Here is a 22,450-nt window from a genome sequence, read left to right as displayed (position 1 = left end):
GCGTAAGACTAGGCGGGGCCACCAGCTCTCCTCATTCACCCCAAACCCGCGAGAGCTGTGCTTCGGAACCGCGGTATCCCGCAGACTTCCAGCAACTAGCAATCAGAAGCGGACTTTCTCGCGTTCAGCAAAAGACACTCTCGATCCCTGATGGCGCTGCCGGCTGTCCCCTCGAGGCGACCTGAACAGCGAGCGCTCCCCGACCGCACGAGGCAGCGGGGACGTACCGCGCCGGCCGCCTCGGGCTCCCGGGCCTCGGTTCCTAGTCCCAGGCCTCCGTTCCGGGGCCCCAGGGCTCTCATCTTCGTCCTTTTGGGTGTCCTGCAGTCGGTGAGTCCCTATCGCGGATCCTGGCTCCGGAAGGCGCGCTTGGCGGCCGGGAACGGGGGTGGGCGGGACGTGGGGACACGGTGGGGTGCCTGCCCGAGTCACCTGCGGCCCGGGTTGTCTGAGCGGGACCAGCAGTGGGCAGAGTCGGGAGAAGGAGCAGAGTCATGACCCGGCAGGACCGACCGGGCCCAGAGGGAGAAAAGCCCGCATTCCTAGGCTTGTCTGGCTGCCCCCGAAGTAAATTCCAGAGAGAAGAGTTGAAAACTCCTTAGCAAGCCTTGATATGGCCCAGCCCTTCCCCCTCATTACCTTACTCCGCTTCGCACCCCCTCTCTCCTCCCTCTCCTTTCCTTTCCTTCCCAGCTTCCTCCCTCCCCTCCCCCTTCCCCCTCCCCTCCCGTCCCCCTCCCTCCCCTCCCCTCCCCCTCCCCCCTTTTATGCCTCTGTTTAAATTCTAAAACATGCTCATTGCATCTATTCTTCCCATTGATCTTTACAGATAAGTAGCTTTCCCATCCTCCGTTGCATTCAGCACCCGTTCTTGGCTGCTGTGAGCAATTTGCCAAATTCCTTCCGGGCACTTTCTTCCACAGCAACATACAGGGCTTACAGGGTAAACCACCAGTAATCATACAGCTAACCCCAGGGGCTCTGTCTTTAGTTTAGGAGGAAAGGGTGTGAAGCTTTTATTTTTATTTCCATTTTGAGATCGAAACAGGTAAGGTGTGCATCCTGGAAAAACTATTTAATGGCTGCCCTGAGCTAGGAGGCGGAAGGCTTTAGCGTTATCGTAGCTTGTCTTTTTACCTATACAACAACCATCCAAACCCACAAAAATCTCAGAAGAAACAGACCTCAGACCACAAGAAGACTTTGAGAACAAGTCTGACGCACTATGTCACAGCTGCTCAGGTTAAGAGTAAAGGACAAACACTGAATGATATTACCTATATGTGGAATCTGAAAAATACAACAAACTAGTGAATAAAACAAAAAAGAACCAGACTCACGCATATAGAGAACAACCTGGTGGTTACCAGTAGGGAGAGGGAATCAGGGAGGGGCAATATAGGGATAAGGGGAAAAGAAGTGTTGTTATGGGATTATATGAAATCACACGTGTGTGAAACGTTTGAAAATTGTAAAGCACTAGAGAATTTAAAGAATCTTTAAAAAAAAAAAGAGTAACGGTGTAGCTTTAGGGTGTGTTTGTCTCGTCAAGCAAAGAGTAGTGTTTGTTTGGTTGACTCTTATCAGGAAAAAGAGAGAGTGAAGATCAAACTAGACTGTTTTGCAGTCTAAGGGGGGGGCGGGGGGGGGGGAGGGCAGGAAGCGACGGGGGCGGGAAGCAGGAGAGGGAAATCCCTGCTCATGATTCATCTCTGGGCAGAGCAGGGTCAGTAGAGTCTACACAGGGCTCAACTTAACACACTTCCACATCTCCTCCTTCCTTCTCATTTCCTCCCTCTTTTTTTTTTTTTTTTTTTTGCCATGCTGGCAGCATGTGGGATCTTAGTTTCCTAACCAGGGATCGAACCCTTGACTCCTGCAGTGGAAGCGGGGAGTCATAACCACTGGCCTGCCAAGGAAGTCCCCTCCTTACCTTCTCTCTTTTGTCCCACGCTGCTGCTCCAGTGCAGCCCTCCTGTCTCCCTCCTCTGTCTCTGTCTCTGTCTCTCTCTCACACACACACACCCCCCGCCCCCACAGACACACAGGTCTGTGGGTCGGCAAAGCCTCAGATCTCCACCACACCCGGGTCCCTCAAACAGGGTGCAGTGGGGATTACACACTAGGAAGCCTCCTCCTCGCCCACCCCCTCCCCCTTTTACTTTGACTTCGTTCTTGTCTGTGATCCTGTCCGTGTGGACTTTTCACCCCATGTCCACCAGTGTCCCTGCCACCAGTAGCATTGTCACCTCTGTCTTGCAGCCCCTCCAGGCTCTTTTCACCTTGGTGACCTTGGTGGTGTTTATGGGGGTGCGGGGGGGTCTTTGTGTCTCTGCCTCAGCTCCCTGTGGCCGGAACTGTCCCTGCACAGGGCTGCTCAGCAAGCTCCAGACGTGCCTCCCCTGAACGCACATGGGTTCTAAGATGCCTGCACTAATGCTGGTATGATGTCCTTGTCCTGTTCTGGGGGTATTTATGGTGGGAAATATGACTGGCAGGTTGGGAACAGAACAGAGGTAACTGAATGTCCTGTTGAGGGATTGCCCAGGTCCAAAGGCACCATGGAGTCAATTTCAAGTTTTCACTTGATGTTACCAAAGATTTTTAAAAAGGCACCATTTGTAGTGTTAAAAGTGTCAATTCATCAGGAAGACATCTTAATCATAAATATTATGTGCCTAATAGTAGAGCTTTAAAATATCAATACATAAGGCAAAAACTGATGAAATTAAAGGACTATCATATCACCCTTTAATGAAAATGAGAAAGGGTAGTAACACTATCAACCACCATGGGAATTGCCCCGCAGTCCGGTGGTTAGGACTCTGCTTTCACCGCAGAGGGCACCTGTTCACTCCCTGGTTGGGGAACTAAGATGCCGGAAGCCCTGCGGCACGACCAAATTAAAAACAAACTTAAAAAAAAAGAACAAAAAAAAACCTATCAACCACCTTGACTTAATTGACATTCAGAGAGCACACTGCAACATCTAATGAAGTCTCATTCTTTTTTGACGAACGTGGTACTTTCATCAACATAGACCACATTCTGGACAATTTTAAAAAGTCTAAATAAGTTTAAAAGCAATGAAATCGTATAGACTCTGTTCTCTGACTTCAGTGAAATTACATTACTAGTCAAGAATGATCTCTAGAAAAAAAAACTCCAAAATTTGAGTTTAAAGCAACATACCTCCAAAGCATTCATGGTTCTTAGATGAAATCAAAAGAGAATTTTTTTTAATTTCAAAATAAATAATACTGAATACATACCACATGGAAATTTGTGGAAGACTGCTAAAGCAGTGCTTAGAGTAAACTGTGTAGTTTGCAATTAAAGACCTTCCTTCTGTTAAAAGAAGAGGGGGTTGGGAGAAATAGGGAGTAAAATTTTAAAAAATAAAATAAAATCAGTGACTGGAAGATCCGCATTAATCACCATAAAATAAGTGCAAATTAAACTCAAAAGAATAAGAAGGAAATAATAATATGAGTAGAAATCAATGAGATAGAATACAAATAGTTAAAGGAATTGACAAACCAAGCATTGATTCTTTGAAATAATCAACAAAATGAATAAAATAAAATCAATAAACCAAATTTTAAAAGAAAAAAAGCAAAAAAAAAAAACCCAATATAAAGAAGTAACGATGGGATATTATTACAAACTCTGCAGCCATGAAAAGGATAAGGGGATCTTATGAATAATAATTTTATGCTGATAAATTTGACAACTTGAATAAAATGGACAAATTCCTTGAAAAATACTACTTAGCAAAACAGATACAAGATGATTCTACTCAGGTTCTGGACATTGCTCTAAGTCAGAGGAGAAAGGCATAAAGATCGGAAAGGAAGAAATAACCAACTGTATTCATTTGCAGAGAACACCTGCTAGAACTAAGTGAATCTAGCAGGTCATAGCATGCAAGTCCGGGAGCATAGGAGGCAATAGGATTGTGTGAGCAGAAAAAGAGGACGCAGCCATTACCTAAACTCAGAGGAGGCCCAGCCTGGAAAAGGGAGGACTAGAGGGACACACATTAGCACAGCTGTCTCTAAGTTCTTCAAAGAATTTTAGGTGTCAGAGGGCTGCATTTTGTCTTATTTGGATCCAGCCAGTCAAACTGGGCTCCACATAACTTGTTTTTGGTTCAATCTTCTTCTTTTTAAAATTTAACATCCTGACTTAAAACACTCTCAAATTACAGAAAATTGCAAAAACCGTACTAAACATATTTCCTTGAACCATCTGAGAACAAGTCAATGACAGAATGCATATCACCCCTTAATGCTTCGGTGGGGGTTTCCAACAAACCAGAACATTCTACCCCCATAGTTAAATGCAGCCTTCAGAATCAGAAAATTAACATCCAAAGGGTACTATCAGCTAATCCTCAGACCCCATTCATATTTCTCCAGTTGTCTCTATGATATCATTTATTGCACAGAGATCCTATCCTGAATTGCTGTTTCATCTTTTTCTGTGACTCCTTGATATTTAGTGGGAAATTGACAGACTATTTTTGAGGACAGGTTGTCAACTTCCTTTTTATTTTATTTACTTATTTACATGTATGTTAGATGATTTTGTATTTTTCCTACGTGCCTGTTATGGGCTGAATTGTGCTCCTCCACCACCAAATTCATATGTTTAAATCCTAACCGACAGTAGCTCAGAATAAGACTATGTTTGTAGATAGGGTCTTTAATTTATTTAATTTTTTAAATAAAAAATATTATTCAATTTATTTAAACTGAAAACCAAAACCATACAAAACAGTTCATCCATTTCACCCATCCTGCACTCCTACCCCACCTGTTGCAACCATCAATCTGTTCTCTGTATCTATGAGCTTTTTTTTTAATTTTTTTTTTTAGATTCTGCATATAAGAGAGATCATATGGTATTTTTCTTTGTCTGACTTTTTCACCAAGCATAATGCCCTCAAGGTCCACCCACGTTGTCATGCATGGAGAGATTTAAATTTTTGTGGCGGAATAATATTCCACTGTGTTTATATATATATATATATATATATATATATATATATATATATATATATACCACAATTTCTTTATACATTCACCCATCAATGGACACTTCAGTTGTGTCCATTTCTTGAGTATTGTAAATAATACTGCAGTGAACATGGGGTGCTTATATCTTTTTTAGTTAGCGTTTTCATTTTCTTTGGATAAATACACAGAGGTGAAATTGCAGAATCATATAGTAGTTATATTTTTAACTCTTTGAGAAATCTGCATACTGTTTTCTATGGTGGTTGCACAAATTTGCATTCCCACCAACAGTACACAAGGGTCCCCTTTTCTTCACATCCTCCCCAACGCTTATTCTTTTTTTGTCTTTTTGATAATAGCCATTCTAACAGGTGTGAGGCAATATCTCATTGTGGTTTTGATTTGCATTTCCCTGATGATTAATGATGTTGACCATATTTTTATGTACCTATTGGCTATCTGTATGTCTTTGGAAAAATGTCTATTCAGAACTTCTGCTAATTTTTAAATGGGATTGTTTGGGGGATTTTTGCTATTGAGTTGTATGAGCTCCTTATATATTTTGAATATTACCTGTTTATAAGATACATGATTTACAAATGTTTTCTCGCATTCAATATGTTGCCTTTTCATTTTGTTAACAGTTCCCTTTGCTGTGCAGAAGCTTTGTAGTCCCACTTTTTTATGTTTGCTTTTGTTGCTTTTGCTTTTGGTGTCAGATTCAAAAAATCATTGCCAGGATCAGTGTCAAGTTGCTTACTGTCTATGTTTTTTTCTAGGAGTTTTATGGTTTCAGTTCTTATGTTCAACTCTTTAATCCATTTTGGGTTGATTGTGTGTATGGTATAAGATAGTGGTCCAGTTCCATTCTTGTGCATGTTGCTGTCCAGTTTTCCCAACACCATTTACTGAAGAGAATGTCCTTTCCCATTGTATATTCTTGGCTCTCGTGGCATAAGTTAATTGACCATATGTGCATGGGTTTATTTTGGGGCTCTCTATTCTATTCCACTGATTTATGTGTCTGTTTTTATGCCAATACCATACTGTTTAATTGAAATAGCTTTATAATATAGTTTGAAATCAGGAAGCAAGATGCCTCCAGCTTTGCTTTCCTTTCTTAAGATTACTTTGGCTATTCAGGGTCTTTTGTGGTTCAGTACAAATTTTAATTCTTTGCTCTATTTCTGTGAAAAATGTCATTGAAATTTTGATAGAGATTGCATTGAATCTATAGATTGTTTTAGGTGTATGAACATTTTAACAGTATTGATTCTTTAAATCCATGGGCATGGACTATCTTTCCATTTATTTGTGTCTTCTTCAATGTAGTTTTCAATATACAGGCCTTTGACCTCCTTGGTTAAATGTATTCATAGGAATTTTCTTTTTTAGATGCAATTGTAAATTAGATTGTTTTCTTAATTTCTCTTTCTGCTGGTTTTTTATTAGTGTAAAGAAATGCAACCAGATGTTTTCATGTTGATTTTGTATCCTGTAACTTTACTGAATTCATTGATTAGTTCTAAGAGTTTTTTTGATGGCATTTTTAGGATTTTCTATACATAATATCATGTCATCTGTGACATGTGACAATTTTACTTACTCCTTTCCATTTTGGATGTCTTTTATTCCTTTTTCTTACCTAATCATTCTGGCTGGGACTTCCAATACTATGTTAAATAAAAGTGACAAGAGTGAGTGTCCTTATCTTGTTCCTGATCTTAGAAGAGGTAATTTTAGCTTTCCACCATTGAATATGATGTTTGCTGTGGCCTTGTCAGATATGGCCTTTATTATGTTGAGGTCTATTCCCTCTATATCTGCTTTGTTGAGAGTTTTATCATAAATCAATGTTGAATTTTGTCAGATGCTTTTTCTGCATCTATTGAGATGATCATATCATTTTTATTCTTCATCTTGTTAATGTGGTGTGTCACATTGACTGATTTGTGGATTTTGAACCATAGTTTGCATCCTTACAATAAATCCCACTTGATCATGTTGCATGGTCCTTTTAAGGTATTGTTGAATTCAGTTTTCTAATATTTTGTTGAAGATTTTGGCATCTATGTTCATCAAGGATATTAGCCCGTAATTTTCTTTGTGCATGTGTGGCTGGCTTCCAGTCATCCTGAATCTAGGCATTGAGATCTTCTCCTTTGGGATAGGACACGTCTTGGCACATGCTCAACTACTGGGAACACTTAAAAAATATAATAGGCTGCTTCAGCAATCCCAAAAGTTTGAGAGATGACTAAGAGCTGGGGGAGGACTGAACAAAAAATTCATTGCCTACACAAGGCTACTTCTTCAAGACTGGGAGAGAGATGGTTGTTTCATCTACTGTATAGAAACAAACACAGAGAGTCAAGCGAAATGGAGAAACAAAGAAATCTGTTCCAAATGACAAAATAAGATAAAACCTTAGGAAAAACGCTTAATGAAATGGAGATAAGTAAGTTCCTTGATAAAGAGTTCAAAGTAATGGTCACAAAGAAGCTTGCCGAACTGGGGAGAATGAATGAACACAGTGAGAACTTCAACAAAGAGATGGAAAATATAAGAAATCTAAAACATTGGGATCCTTTTTTTTTTTTTTAAAAGACTGTCTTTGAAATTCAGAGTGTATTTTTCACTTGCAACACACCTTGATTCAGAGAAGCTATTTGAAGTGCTCCATCCCCACATGGGCCTAATGATTACTGTATTGGACAACACCACCTGGGTCTCTAGAACTGAGAGAAGAAAGTCCTAATCCCTGTCCTCAACGAGCTGCCAGTCAATGGAAGACACAAAGAGGCACAGAAGTAATACAATAAGGAGGGAAAAGCCTTCAGATAAAGCTCATGCCATCTGCCCCGGCAAAAAAACAATAGGAAAAAATTTACGCTGTGAAGAGTCAAATGGTGACCCAAAGAAAGGGGGTTCTGTGCTCTGGAATGCAAAGGTATTCTCCAGGAACTGAGCTGAAGACTTGCAGGAGCTGTCACGACCTGGGAGCCCATGTCCCAAGGCTTGACTTTCACCTCCAGGCTCTCCTCCTTCAGGTGACCTCACTCTTCCCTGCAGGATCTATCTGTCATTCTCATCTAATTCATACTTATCAGTAATGAAAGATACTCTAAAAAAACCAACTTTCAAAACCTTTCCTTAATAATGTGTTATGATGATGACACTTCCTATCAATGATAAAAAAGTGACTATTCAATAATGGTGATGGAGCAACTAGGATGACTTCTGAAAAATAATAGTGTCTTCCTTATGCTCTTCTTATATTAGAAAATTAAGACTAGATGGATCAATGAATTAATTGTAATATATGAAACAAAAAAGTACTGCAAAAATATGAGAAAAAAATTCTTACAAGTTCGGAGAGGGGAAAGGCTTCTTCAGTATGACAAGAAACTATAAAACTTGCCTAAAGTCAACTATATAAAAATTAAGAAGAAAGCTGCATGGAAGAAATCATGACAAAGTTAAAAACAAATTAGAAAAAAATACTCAGAATACAAAGCACACTTAGAAGTGCAATTTCCTTAATCTATAAGAATTCATAATGGGGACTTCCCTGGTGGTCCAGTGGTTAAAACTCCGAGCTTCTACTGCGAGGGGCACAGGTTCGATCCCTTGTCGGGGAACTAAGATCCCACACACTGCATGGTGTGGCAAAAAAAAAAAAAAAAAAAAAAGATCAACAAGGAAATAGTAGACTTGCACAATACTATAAACCAACTAGACCTAGCAGACATCTATAGAGTACTTTAGTCAACCACAACAAAATACACATTCTTTTCAAGTGCACATGGAACATTCTCCAGATTAGACCATATGTGAGCTCATAGAACAAATATCAATAAATTTAAAAGGAGAGAGATAATAGAAAGTATACCCTCCCACCACAATGGAATGAAGTTAGAAATCAATAACAGGAAGAAATTGGGGAAGTTCACAGCTATGTAAAAATTAAACCACACTCCCAAATAACCAGCTAGTCAAAGAAGACATCAAAAAGGAAATTGGAAGATATTTTGAGATGAATGAGATTGAAGATACAGCATACCAAAACTTACGGGATATAGCTAAAGTAGCTGAAAACTTAGAAAGAAATTTATAGCTGTAAATGACTACTTTAAAGGAAGAAGAAAGATCTCAAATCAATAACCTAATATTGTACTGTAAGACACTGAAAAATGAAGAGCAAACTAAAGGTAAAGTAAGCAGAGGAAGGAAATAATACAGATTAGAGCAGAAAGTAATGAAATTGAAAGTAGAAAAACAACAGAGTGTGTGCTGATGAGTGTGTGCTGGGCCTTGTGGTGCCCTAGCCCTTCTGCTTGCCCATGACCATGGTAGAAACAGGGAAAAGCCGATGCTGGTCAGGTCTCCTGTGCCATGGGGAAGGGGTGAAGGAGGGAGATCAGGGTCACGGAGGGGAAAGGAACCTGCTCCCGGCTATGGTAGACCAGCAGCTCTGTGAGATGTTATGCTACTTATTATCTGTCTTCTTTTCACTAGCTATATTCCTAAAACCTAAAACAGGCAGGCACAGAGTGGGTACTCCCATGTTTGTTGAACGATTAAATAAAGGCTGCATAGTATTCCACTGTGTGGCTGTTACATAATTTAGTAATAATCTGCATAACACTAAGAATTTTTGATTTTTTTCAAAATTATTATTACGTTGAATATATGTGAAAATAAATCCATATATATTTTTCTGATCATGTAAATAGGGTGGCTTTCTAGAAGAATAGAATCTGGGTCAACCTGCAAAAGTATATTTTTACCGTAGACCTGCATACACACACTCACGTGGTCACGTGTACATCCGGTTGTGGTTCATATAGTTCAGTAGTTTTGATCTTATGTTGTGGGCCTTTTTTCATTTTTGCTAACTACAAAAAAATCGGTTTAAACTTGCATTTCTTTATTTTCATTATTTTTGTTTATGATTTTGGTCTTTTCTGCTTAGAGTCTTTCTAAGAAGACAAGCTATCATGCCTGCGCATTTTCTCACATACAGACAATAAGTTCCTAATTTTTTGTTATCATTTTATTTAGTCTAATATTTTAGTGTACAGAAATTTTCATTTTTAACTAGTGAAATTTGTAGATACAACACTTTTTAATTGCTTATAAGCTTAGGGAGACCCCATATAAGATGAAGTTCTCTAATCTTGTAGAGAATTTTTATTTTTTTTAGCGTGTAGCTATAACCTAAATGGAATTTATTTTGTGATTGATATGATGTATTCCCTGAATTGTTCTGAGTCACTTTCTGGTTCTTCCAACCCCATTTAGCAATGGATTCTCCTATTTCTCTCTGCTTTTGGTCTGTCCTTGATCACAGTTCAAATGTTTATACAGACATTGGTCTCTTTCTGCCTAGACAGTTCCTTTTTGCTCATTTCTTGCTCAGTACACATTTTAACTTAATAACGTGAATGTAAAAAAAAAAAAGAAAGAAACATTTAAAAGGTCAGTTATCCCTCCATCCTGATTAACTACTTTGATATTTTTAAAAAGAGGTCAATACACGTTCAAAGTGAGAAAATTTAAATAGTACAGAAAGGTTCTCAGACAATAGTGAGACCTCTTTCACTCTTTTCCCAGCCCCCTGGCTCTTTTTATTTCAAGTAACTAGGAGAGGGAATTTCTTGTGATTGTTTGCCAGAATCTTTATGTATATGCCATGTATATATGCATATGCATATGTACAGCTGTATATTTTTACATGCAAGACATTATACTATGTAATATGCTCTTCCCAATGAAATTTTCTAATATATTTTAGTATGTAACAGAGCAAATACCTTTTCCTTACTTTTTTAAAACTTATAATTTTACCCAGGCAGAATTTAGAATTGTTTCACAAGATTTCCTCCACTCCCCCCCAAAAAATCATTGAAGTTTTTATTAAATTTATCTTAAAATTAAAAAATAATCTAGTAAGAATTTAGATATTGTCAATATTCAACATATTTCTTATGAAGATAGAATGTCAAGTCAAGTACAGTCGTCCCTCGGTTCCTGCAGGAAATTGGTTCCAGGAGTTCCCACATATGCCTAAGTCTGCAGATGCCCAAGTCCCTGATATAAAATGGCATGGTAAAGGCAGCCGTCCATACCCATGGGTTTTACATCTGTGGATTCAACCAACTACAGATAGAAATTTCAAAATGTGCAAATATGGAGAGCTGACTGTATATGTTTTGAAAATCCACATATAGGTGGATTCACAAAGTTGAAATCTGTGTTGTTCAAGGTTCAACTGTATTATAACTCAATTAAGATTTATGCTTTTCTTCACATAAATTATTACATTTTCTGGTCAAGGCTGTTCTCTTTGTATTTTAAGCATTTTGTAAGTTGGACCCTCTTGTCATAAATTTTCTGATTCAGTTTTAAACTCTACAATCATATCTAAAATAACGACTGTTTTACCTGCTCCATCCAAGAATCTGCCTCATTTTTTTTTTCACAACATGCTTCATAGGCTAGAGTTTTCAGAATAATGTTCAACTATCCTTAGAAAAAGCAGGTGTTTTCATATTGAATGGACTCTCTTGGAGAGGCCCTTAGTATTTAACCATTAAGAACAAGGTTGGGGATAAAAGGTCATACTGTATAGCACAGAGAACTATGTTCAATATCCTATGATAAACCATAATGGAAAAGAATATTAAAAAATATATATATGAATAACTGAATCACTTTGCTGTACAGCAGAAATTAACACAACATTGTAAATCAACTGTACTTCAGTAAAAATTAAATTAAATTTTTTTTAAAAGAATGAGGTTGGGACTTCCCTGGTGGCACAGTGGTTGGGAGTCCACCTGCCGATGTGGGGGGCGCGGGTTTGTGCCCCGGTCTGGGAGGATCCCGCATGCCGCGGAGCAGCTGGGCCCGTGAGCCATGGCCGCTGAGCCTGCGCTTCCGGAGCCTGTGCTCCATGATGGGAGGGGCTGCGGCGGTGGGAGCCCTGCGTACCGCAAAAAAAAAAAAAAAAAAAAAGAATGAGGTTGGGTCTTGGGTTCATGTAGAAATTCTTATCATTGTGGATGCAGCCTCCGATTTTGAGATGGTTTCAAAAAATCAAAATTGGTGCTTAATTTTACCAAATATCTTTCCACCTTCCATAGAGACTATCAGATGCTTTCATTCCCTTATTTAGACTATTGATATGGTACATTATTACTGATCAAAGCACCTTTGCATTTGTGGAATAACCTTTACTTCTATTTTCCAAAGTGCCCTCATGTATATTCTTCACTTGAGTCACATATAGCCTGGGATGGAGTGCCTGTCTCCTGACGGGGTGGGTGAGAAAGGACTGGAAGGGGCAGAAGGGAGCTGTGTGGAGTGCTGGGAATGTTCTGTGTCTTGATTGGGTGATAACTACTCAGCTGCATACAGCTGTCAAAGCTGGAGCGGACACTTAAGAAGTGAGGATTACTGTAGGGAATGTGTCCATTAAAAAAATATCAAAAGGAACCAAAACGAAATTGTAGGGCTGAAAAGTCAAATAGCTGAAGTGAGAAATCCGCACTAGAGGTGTTTAACCACACATTTGACAGGTAGAAGAAAGGATCAATGAACTTGAAGACAGGACAAAAGAACACAGGGCAGATAGCCCCTGCACGTGCATGGGAGTGGAAGAATTGATTTAGGAAATCACAGTGTCCCTGGTTTATCTCTTGTCCTTGAAAGGGAAGCAGTTGATAATCCCTTTGAAGAGTTTGTCAATAATATCAAACAATACAAGAAAGGCCATCAGCTACAAAATATTTACATATTTATGAATCCATGACCAAAATATGTAATTTTAAATAAAAATAAGTGTGTGTATTTTTCTCCCCCATCCTCCTGCTCTCCTCTGGAGCAGTGCTGAGTGACCCAGGTGCAGGGGTGTGTTTTCTTGCTGTGTGACCGGCTCCTTCCTTCTACCCTTTATGCCTCAGTCTCACCTTACATGAGTGTGTCTCCTGCTCTGACTCTGGATTTCCAGGCGCCAGGTTCCTGGGGAACTAGAGTCCAGCCCCTCCTCCCTCCTTCTCCTCCCTGCCCTTCCCCTGGGAGAGGGACCCCAGCCTGGCCTGGCTTCCCCACAGCCTCCCCAGGTGATGTCTCTGGGCCACACCTGGGCCTGCTGGACTCCCTTGAGGTGCAGACCGGCTCTGACAGAGCTGCTGGGAAGGGGGGGTGGGGCCCTGCTTGCTGGGGTCATTCTGTGACCCCTCACCCTCCTGCAGCTCCTGGGCCACCTTCCCTTTCTGTCCCCACTGGCCTTTCTGCATCCTCATCAGTGGGCCCAGTGGCTCAGCCCTGCAACCTCACAGAGACCCAATTCTTCTCCCCTGGACTTTAGGCCCTAGCTCTCCTTCTCACTTAGAGTTTCTGGAAGGCTTCATGGTCCCACCTCTGTCCCCTTCCCAGAACCAAGGTGCTGAGTACACAGCTGCATCCCCCACACCCAGAGGCTGCCCTTCTGCCCCTGCCCATTGGTACCTCAGCCTCACCCTGAAGACACGGAAACCACAACCTGCTGTTTTACTCTTCCATAGTCCTCGAGTACCATCTCTCCCCTCCTCCACAATCTGCTCCTGCTCAGTTATCCCCCTTTCTCCTTCCCTTTTGCTCCAAACCAGTACTACGTGTCCTCTTACTATAGGGCATTCCCATTCTCCAGCCTTGTACCTTTTCTCTTGCATTTCACCTTTGCCCCAACTTCCCCACCCCAACGCAGACAATAAACCTTCTGTCACCTCTGAAGGTGAGGAAGATACCCTGCATTCCCAAGATGGCAAGTGTCCATTGCTATGTTGGAGCCCTGCAACCATCCCCTCCCCCAATGCTCAATCAATCACCAGCATCCTGATAGCCAAGAACTTGTGAATATATTTGAAAATATATCTTCAGTTAGATTCTTGATCATGTTCTTAAGGTAACTTCCTAGAAGAAGTGGAATATTGAGTTAAGATATAGAGGTATTTTTTTCCTCTACACACACACACACACACACACACACATACGTGCACACATGCACATATGCATGCACACACACACACACACGTGCACTATTTTGGTTCCTACCAACAGCTTGTTCATTTTGGTCTGGAGATTTTGGGGGAGCTATGGTCAGGGTTCCTCACAATTGATTCCGTGCACTCGTTTATCCCCATGCTGGAGAAAGGTCAGGCGCAGGACTGGGGTTGAGGAGGCAGAGGGTCATGCTGGGGCTGGGAAGCGGCAGGTCTGCACAGAGCTCTCCAGGGCCCTGCAGGTGGATGAGGACAGACCCTGGCAAAGTATTCACACCTTGAGAGGGATCAGGGCATCCTTAGGGAGGGAATGTCCTCACCACAGGGTGGGAAGTTCCCTGGAAGGGAAATGGCCCAGACAAAGCTCACCTCCATCCCTGGTTTGCAGCAGCAAGCAGGGACCTACATCTCCTGGCTCCTGAGGTTTCCCTGGGAAAATCCCTTCCTGCACCCACTGCTGTCTTGTGAGTTGTTCAGTCATTACTACCATTATGGTTATTCTAACTTCCCTTATTCAAAGAAAAGAAGTGTACTGAAATTAGTGTATCAATTTAGAGGAAAAAAATATTCACTTATATACCTGATCATTAACTTTACGCTTAACATCTTCCATCTATATCTGCTTACTTTTCTCTGTCATATGGGCCCAAGTCCTAATCTACCTTACTGCCATTTAGAATGTAGAATATTGCAGTACTGCCAACAGGTGGGATCTTTAACAATATCCAAAGGTATGTTTAAGGGAGAACATGCAGGATTCTTATTTCATTTTGAAAGTCAGGCACAATATATATCCAGTATTTCAGTGTACATTAGGAAAACAACCAGCTCATCAAACTTGTGCTTTAGGGTTTGGAACCCTTTCTATTCTTGTACCTTGTCTTGTACATGTTTTAATGATCCATTACTAGGTTACTTTTACGTTAAATTTTCTTCTGATTTTAAAATAATCCATGAGGCAGACACACCCTGAGATGACCACCAATGAGTCCAGCCCTGTGTAATCCCACCTGAGGGTATGGACAGAATCTGACTTCCTTCTCACCAAGAAAATGCCAAGGTGATAGGATGTCACCCCCTGACTGGGTTACATTATGTGGACAAAGGGATAGGATGCCACTCTTTGTTTCTATTAGTTGCATCCTCCGTCCACTAAATCTCCAACCAGACTCCTTCTCTCTCCACATACTCCCTGTGTCACGCAGTCACTAGGGGGCCTAGTGATGGTGACACTCAGCATACGCAGGAACGTCATGAGATTTCCTCTGAGGCCAGAGCACTCAGAAGTGCTCCTACAGCACCCACAAAGGCTGTTCAGACCCTGACCACCAGGCAGGCCCAAAAGGGCCAGAGGTAGGGGGCGGTGGGTGAACTCATGCCCACTGGCTCCAGTGAGGTGGCCTCTACACTTGCGTGGTTCTGATTCTTCTAGCTGGCCAATAATCCAGGCAGAAGAAGTTCTGGAGGATCCTAGGTCACCTTCCTCATGGAGAACCTAAAACCCCTTCAACACTCACCATGCATTTAATTTTCTCCTTCTCTCTTTTGGGAATATAAGATGAACAGGAATGTTGTTAGCAACAGTTCTCAAATAAGTCTCATCAAAATTTGTGTGTACATATTGTAGAAAATAAATGTCCCATTATTGCAACAATCAGATAATACATAAATGTTCCTATAAGAAATCTCTCTCCAGCATTGTCCTGGTTGGCTCTTGACTTAAGCTAAGGACAGGGAGGAATCTGTCCATGAAAAGATGCCCAAAAGAGGTGATGGGGTGACACATGAGGTCACCCATCCGAGTCAAGTCTGTCCTGGGAGAAAGAGTAATGAGTGTCACAACTACTGCCCTCCTGAAAAGCAGATTCACTCTTGTGGCTTCCTCTCTGTGTCCTTCCCCAAAAGGGGAGGGCTGCACATATGACTGGGCTTTTGAAAGCATAGTTCACTCACAAGAGAGGTCTGAGAGCAGCCGAGTGGTATTTGAATGTTGTGTAATGTTTTTTGATTGTAACTAAAGGGCAGTAGTTACCCTTTGCTGATCTAGATGTGTCTTCCTTATCTGGAAGTTCTCTGCGTGGTATAATTCACAAGAATCTGAAAACTCTTCCTCTAAGATCAGGAATAAGACAAGGATACCCACTCTCACAGCTTTTATCCACATAGTACTAGCCAGAGGACTTAGGCAAGAAAAAGAGATAAAAGGCATCCAAATAGGAAATAAAGGGAGATGCAAGAGGGAGGAGATATGGGGATATAAGTATATGTATAGCTGATTCACTTTGTTTTAAAGCAGAAAATAACACACCATTGTAAAGCAATTATACTCCAATAAAGATGTTAAAAAAATAGGAAAGTAAGAAGTAAAACTGTCACTATTCTCAGAGAACATGATATTATATATAGAAAACCCTCAAGACTCCATCAAAAACTCTTAGAACTAATAAATGAATTCAATGAAGTTATCTTTATTGATATAAATATCTATTGTATTTCTTTACACTAATAATAAACCCTCAGAAAGTGAAATTAAGGAAATAATGTCATTTACAATTGCATCAAAAAGAATAATATTCCTAGGAATAAATTTAACAAAGGAAGTGAAAGATCTGTATATTGAAAACTACAAGACATTGAAGAAGATACAAATAAACAGAAAAATAGTAAATGTTCATGGAATTGATGAATCAATATTGTTAAAATGTTCATATACCCAAAACAATCTACAGATTCAATGCAATCCCTATCAAAATTTCAATCGCATTTTTCACAGAAATAGAAAAAAATGATCTTGACACTTGAGGTAAGGAAGATGGCAGAGTAGAAGGACATGCTCTCACTCCCTCTTTCGAGAACACCAGAATCACAACTAACTGCTGAACAGTCATCGCCAGGAAGACACTGTATCTCACCAGAAAAGATACCCCACATGCAAAGGCAAAGGAAAAGCCACAATGAGATGGTAGGAGGGGCACTATCAGAATAAAATCAAATCCCATAACTGCTGGGTGGGTGACTCACAAACTGGAGAACACTTATACCACAGAAGTCCACCCACTGGAGTGAAGGTTCTGAGCCACACATCAGGCTTCCCAACCTGGGGGTCTGGCAACAGGAGGAGAAATTCCTAGAGAATCAGGCTTTGAAGGCTAGTGGGATTTGATTGCAGGACTTCGGCAGGACTGAGGGAAACAGAGACTCCACTCTTGGAGGGAACACACAAAGTAGAGTGCATATCAGGGCCCAGGGGAAGGAGCGGTGACCCCATAGGACTGAACCAGACCTACCTGCTAGTGTTGGAGGGTCTCCTGCAGAGGTGGGGGGCAGCTGTGGCTCACCAAGGGACAAGGACACTGGCAGCAGAAGTTCTGGGAAATACTCCTTGGTGTGAGCCCTCCCAGAGTCTGCCATTGGCCCCACCAAAGAGCCCAGGTAGGCTCCAGTGTTGGGTCACCTCAGGCCAAACAACCAACAGGGAGGGAACCCAGCCCCACCCATCAGCAGACAAGTGGATAAAAGTTTTACTGAGCTCTGCCCACCACAGCAACAGCCAGCTCTACCCACCACCAGTTCTTCCCATCAGGAAACTTGCACAAGCCTCTTAGACAGCCTCATCCACCAGAGGGCAGACAGCAGAAACAAGAAGAACTACAATCCTGCAGCCTGTGGAACAAAAACCACACTCACAGAAAGATAGACAAGATGAAAAGGCAGAGGGCTGTGTACCAGATGAAGGAACAAGATAAAACCCCAGAAAAACAACTAAAGGTAATGGAGATAGGGGACCTTACAGAAAAATAATTCAGATTAATGATAGTGAAGATGATCCAGGACCTTGGAAAAAGAATGGAGGCAAAGATCGAGAAGATGCAAGAAATGTTCAAAAAGACCTAGAAGAATTAAAGAACAAACAAACAGAGATGAACAATACAATAACTGAAATGAAAAATACACTAGAAGGAATCAATAGCAGAATAACGGAGGCAGAAGAACGGATAAGTGACCTGGAAGACAGAAGGGTGGAATTCAATACTGCAGAACAGAATAAAGAAAAAAGAATGAAAAGGAATGAAGGCAGCCTAAGAGACCTCTGGGACAACATTAAACGCAACAACATTCACATTATAGGGGTCCCAGAAGGAGAGAGAGAGAAAGGGCTCGAGGAAATATTTGAAGAGATTATAGTCGAAAACTCCCCTAACATGGGAAAGGAAAGAGCCGCCCAAGTCCAGGAAGCACAGCGACTCCCATACAGGATAAACCCAAGGAGAAACACGCCGAGACACATAGTAAGCAAATTGGCAAAAATTAAAGACAAAGAAAAATTAAGGACAAATTTTATACACTGAAGTGTATAAAATGGATGAGTAATAAGAAAAAAAATAAAAATAAACATTAAATAAATAAAATAATCTTAAATTTGTATGGAACCACCAAAGACCCTAAATAGCGTAAACAGTCTTAAGAAAGAAGAACATAGCTAGAGGCATCCTGCTTCCTGATTTCAAACTATATTTCCAAGTTATTGTAATTAAACAGTATGGTATTGGCATAAAAACAGACACATGGATCAATGGAATAGAATAGAGAGCCCAGAAATAAACCCATGCATATATGGTCAATTAATTTATGCCAAGGGGGTCAAGAATATACAATGGGGAAAGGATGTCTCTTCAATAAATGGTGTTGGGAAAACTGGAAAGCCACATGCAAAAGAACGAAACTGGACCGCTATCTTACCCCATACACAAAAATTAACTCAAAATGGATTAAAGATTTGAACGTAAGAACTGAAACCATAAGACTCCTAGAAAGAAAACGTAGGCAGTAAGTTCCTTGACATTGGTCCTGGCAATGATTTTTTGAATCTGACACCAAAAGGAAAAGCAACAAAAGCAAACATAAACAAGTCAGACTACATCAAACTAAAAAGCTTCTGCACAGCAAAGGAAGCCATCAACTAAACAAAAGGGCAACATCCTGAATGGGAGAAAATGTTTGCAAATCGTATATCTGATAAAAGGCTGATATCCAAAATATATAAGCAACTCATACAACTCAATAAGATAAACCAAACGATCCAATTAAAAAATTGGCAGAAGATCTGAACAGATATTTTTCCAGAGAAGACATACAGATGGCCAGCAGGTGCATGAAAAGATGTTTAATATCACTAATCATCAGGGAAATGCAAATCAAAACCACAATGAGATATCACCTCACACCTGTTAGAATGGCTATTATCAAAAAAACCCAGGAAATAACAAGTATTGGTGAGGCAGCGGAGAAAAGGGAACCCCTGTGCACTCTTGGTAGGATGGTAAATTGGTGCAGCCACTATGAAAAATTATGGAGGTTCCTCAGAACATTAAAAATGAAACTACCATATGATCCAGCAATTCTACTTCTGGGTATTTATCTGAAAAAAATGAAGACACTAACTGGAACACACCCATGTTCATAGCAGCATTATTTACAATAGCCAAGATCTGGAAACAACCTAAGTGTCCATCAATAGATGAATGGATAAAGAAATTGTGGCATATATATATGTATACACACACACACACAGACATACACACAATGTGCTATTATTCAACCATAAAAAGAATGAAATCCTGCCATTTGTGAAAACATGGATGGGCCTTGAGGGCATTATCCTAAGTGAAATAAACCAGACAGAGAAAGAGAATACAATATAATCTTTCTTACATATAAAATCTTAAAAAAAAAAAAAACCCAAAAAACCCCCAAATCAAGTTCACAGATACAGAGAACAGATTGATGGTTGCCAGAGGTGGGGAGGGCGGGTTGGCGGGGGTGGAGAAATGGGTGAAGAGGGTCAAAAGGCAAAAAGAAAAGAAAAAAGGACTGTATGCAAACGGAGAGTTAAGAGACTCAGAGACAGCTCCATGACTGTGGGCTTTTGCACAGGGGCTGGGGAGGATTTCCTCTGGCTGGTTGGAATGTCTCTTGCTTCCTCTTCGTTCTCAGTGCCATGGTAGGTGACGAGGCTGGGGGGTACCCAAGACCTCCACCAGCCTGAGTCATCAGTTCCATCCAGTCTGCCTTGGATTCTCTCTGGCAGCTCCCCTCCCCAGGAGCAGCTTAGACTCCCCTTCCTCTAGTTGGACTGTTACTAGAAGACCTGCCTCAGGCCACCGGCGTCAAGGGGCAGTGTGTAAAATATTTTAAAAATGTTTTTAATTAAAAAAACTTTCCTCAAGTCACACAGGGATTTATTGACTCAGGGATGATTAGAACCCAGAGGTCTCCAGTGGACATGTTGGTATTCTGGTCTGCAATTAAAAAAAAAAAAAAAAATCAAATATAGGGTCTGGTTGGGGGCATTGCTGTGACAAACAGCTAATACAGAAGCACTTCCCTACGAGGCTTCTGGGCCCTCACCAGGCTTCTGAGGGGGCAGCTTCCAGAACACCTCCCAGTTGTGGTCCCCCCCCACTTCACCCCACCACTACCACCATGCAGCAAAGGACAGGGACCCTTGTTCCCAATCTGCAACATCCTAATAGGAAGTAGGCCTGTGGAGCAAAATGATGAAGGAAAGAAAGGAAGGGCATAGAGGGAAGAGGAGGATGACTTACTCTGCTTTGAACCAGGCTCACCGGGAATAGATTATTCCTTTCAGTGGAAGAGGTTTTCATAATAAAGGTTCCTTTCTCTTTATTTTGCATCATTATATCTGAAAGGTGCCGTAACAGACTTTGATGGAACTTTAAAATTTTTTTTAACAAAGTATTTGTACCTGCATTGTGTTGTAAATGCTCACACCCCCCCTAGGATAGAGGGCCCAGCACCAGTGAAGAATGGGGGACAGACTCAGGCTTGGGAACAGCACCATGGAGTCCATGGCAAGAGCCCGCAGATATCAGAGGCCCAGACACGAGGGTGAGGGAGAGGGTAGAGGAAGATGCTGGGAACCCTGAGGGGGTATTCACCAGGGTCCAAATGTTCTATCAGGTACAACTTCAGGTTTATAAAACAAACGTGATGAAAGTAAATTTATACAGCCATGCTAATGATAATTAAGGTCCTTAAAAAGTAGAGTTCACAACAGGAAAATATAGTGTGTATCCTTTGCCTTTAAATAAATACTTATTTGTAATTCGATAGTAAATTGATCATTAACATTAATTACGTGAATAGGCCCAGGGCAAAAAATCCCACCAGGTCTCTCTCATTCTCTAAGCACTTAAATCTCAGAAAGTGCAAGTGAGTCTGGCAGTCTACTCATTTTTCTAACAATTCAAGGTTTCTTAGTTCACACCCCTACAATACGTGCAGGGCATCCACTCTGTGCCAAGCGGGGCTGGAGGCGCTCCGCAGACTCTCGGGGTGGGGGTGGGGTCTCCTTCTTGGGAGTCCCTGTTCTCTGGCCTCCTTGGGGCCCTGGTCAATGGAAGGGGGGCGGGGAGGAGCAGAAGCTGAGAGTGGGCAGAAGGCGGTAGTCAGAAGACAGGTGGTTCAGGGTTTATGAACGGGTGGGGCATTTGCCCTGCAAAGGGGCAGGGTCAGGACCCGCCTTGAACGCAGATTCTGAATCTCACAGCCCGGATCACAACAGAGCATGTGGGAGGTGCCCTGTCCCCACCTCCAAAGGCACATCCCCGGGCATCAGCCGCCAAAGCAGGCAGTTTCCTCTTTGAAACAGAGGTGCCGTCAAGGTCGCTGGGCTCCTCTCCTGAGCCACACGCGATTGGCTAGAAGTGGTGAATGTTTACGTCAACTCGACGGAAGGCGTAGCTCATTCGCCCCCGCGGGTGACGCAACCCGAGGATATAAAGCTAGCGTCAGGCTGAATCATTAGACCATAGAGCCCTGCCCCGCGCATCCCACAGGCGGCAGGGACGATCCCGCGCCCCACGAAGCACACTTTCATTCCTGATGGCTACTTCGCGGCGACCTGGACAGCGAGCGCCCCGCGACCGCACGTGGCAGCGGGCACAGAGCACACAGGCCGCCTCGAGCACCCGGGCAGGGCGCACCCCCGGTCCCAGGCCTCGGCTGCGGGGCCCCTTGGTTCTCATCTTCTTCGTCCTGGGTGTCCTGCTGTTGGTGAGCTCCCGCCGCGAGTCCCGGCTCCAGATGGCGCGCTCCGTGGCCGGGAAGGGGCGGGGGCGAGGGGGGCGGGACACGGCTGGGCATGTCCCGGCAGCACCCACCCGGGCGAAGCCCAAGTACAGGGGGTGAGGGGGTGGCGGAGTGCGGATCCGGGGCTGGCAACATCTACCTGCGGCCCCGAAGGAGAAGAGCCCGCTCTCCGCCTCCGGGTCCTTGGAGGGTCTGGCCTCCAGATTGGTCCCAGGAGAGCATCAGCGAGTGACAGACAGATCGCCTTTTCTTTCTCTTCCCCTTTCCTTC

General features: G+C 42.1%; 2 protein-coding genes across 3 annotated transcripts in view; both read left to right on the top strand.

Moving 5' to 3' along the window:
* LOC137228131 (tumor necrosis factor receptor superfamily member 10A-like) overlaps positions 1–22,450 on the top strand; it is a 35,261-nt gene continuing 12,811 nt past the window's right edge. For both annotated transcript variants that reach the window (XM_067745158.1, XM_067745157.1), the window contains exon 1: positions 1–330. In XM_067745158.1, coding sequence (XP_067601259.1) covers positions 151–330 — 180 coding nt within the window. In that variant the 5' untranslated portion in view covers positions 1–150. The remainder of the gene's footprint in view (positions 331–22,450) is intronic.
* LOC137228130 (tumor necrosis factor receptor superfamily member 10A-like) overlaps positions 21,558–22,450 on the top strand; it is an 84,523-nt gene continuing 83,630 nt past the window's right edge. Inside the window, exon 1 of the mRNA XM_067745154.1 lies at positions 21,558–22,144. Within this exon, the coding sequence (XP_067601255.1) occupies positions 21,974–22,144 (171 nt within the window). The 5' untranslated portion in view covers positions 21,558–21,973. The remainder of the gene's footprint in view (positions 22,145–22,450) is intronic.

This window comes from Pseudorca crassidens, chromosome 7 (genome assembly GCF_039906515.1).
Source record: "Pseudorca crassidens isolate mPseCra1 chromosome 7, mPseCra1.hap1, whole genome shotgun sequence".
Lineage (NCBI taxonomy): Eukaryota > Metazoa > Chordata > Mammalia > Artiodactyla > Delphinidae > Pseudorca > Pseudorca crassidens.
Note: the sequence above shows the minus strand (reverse complement) of the source record. Positions and strands in the feature narration are given on the sequence as shown.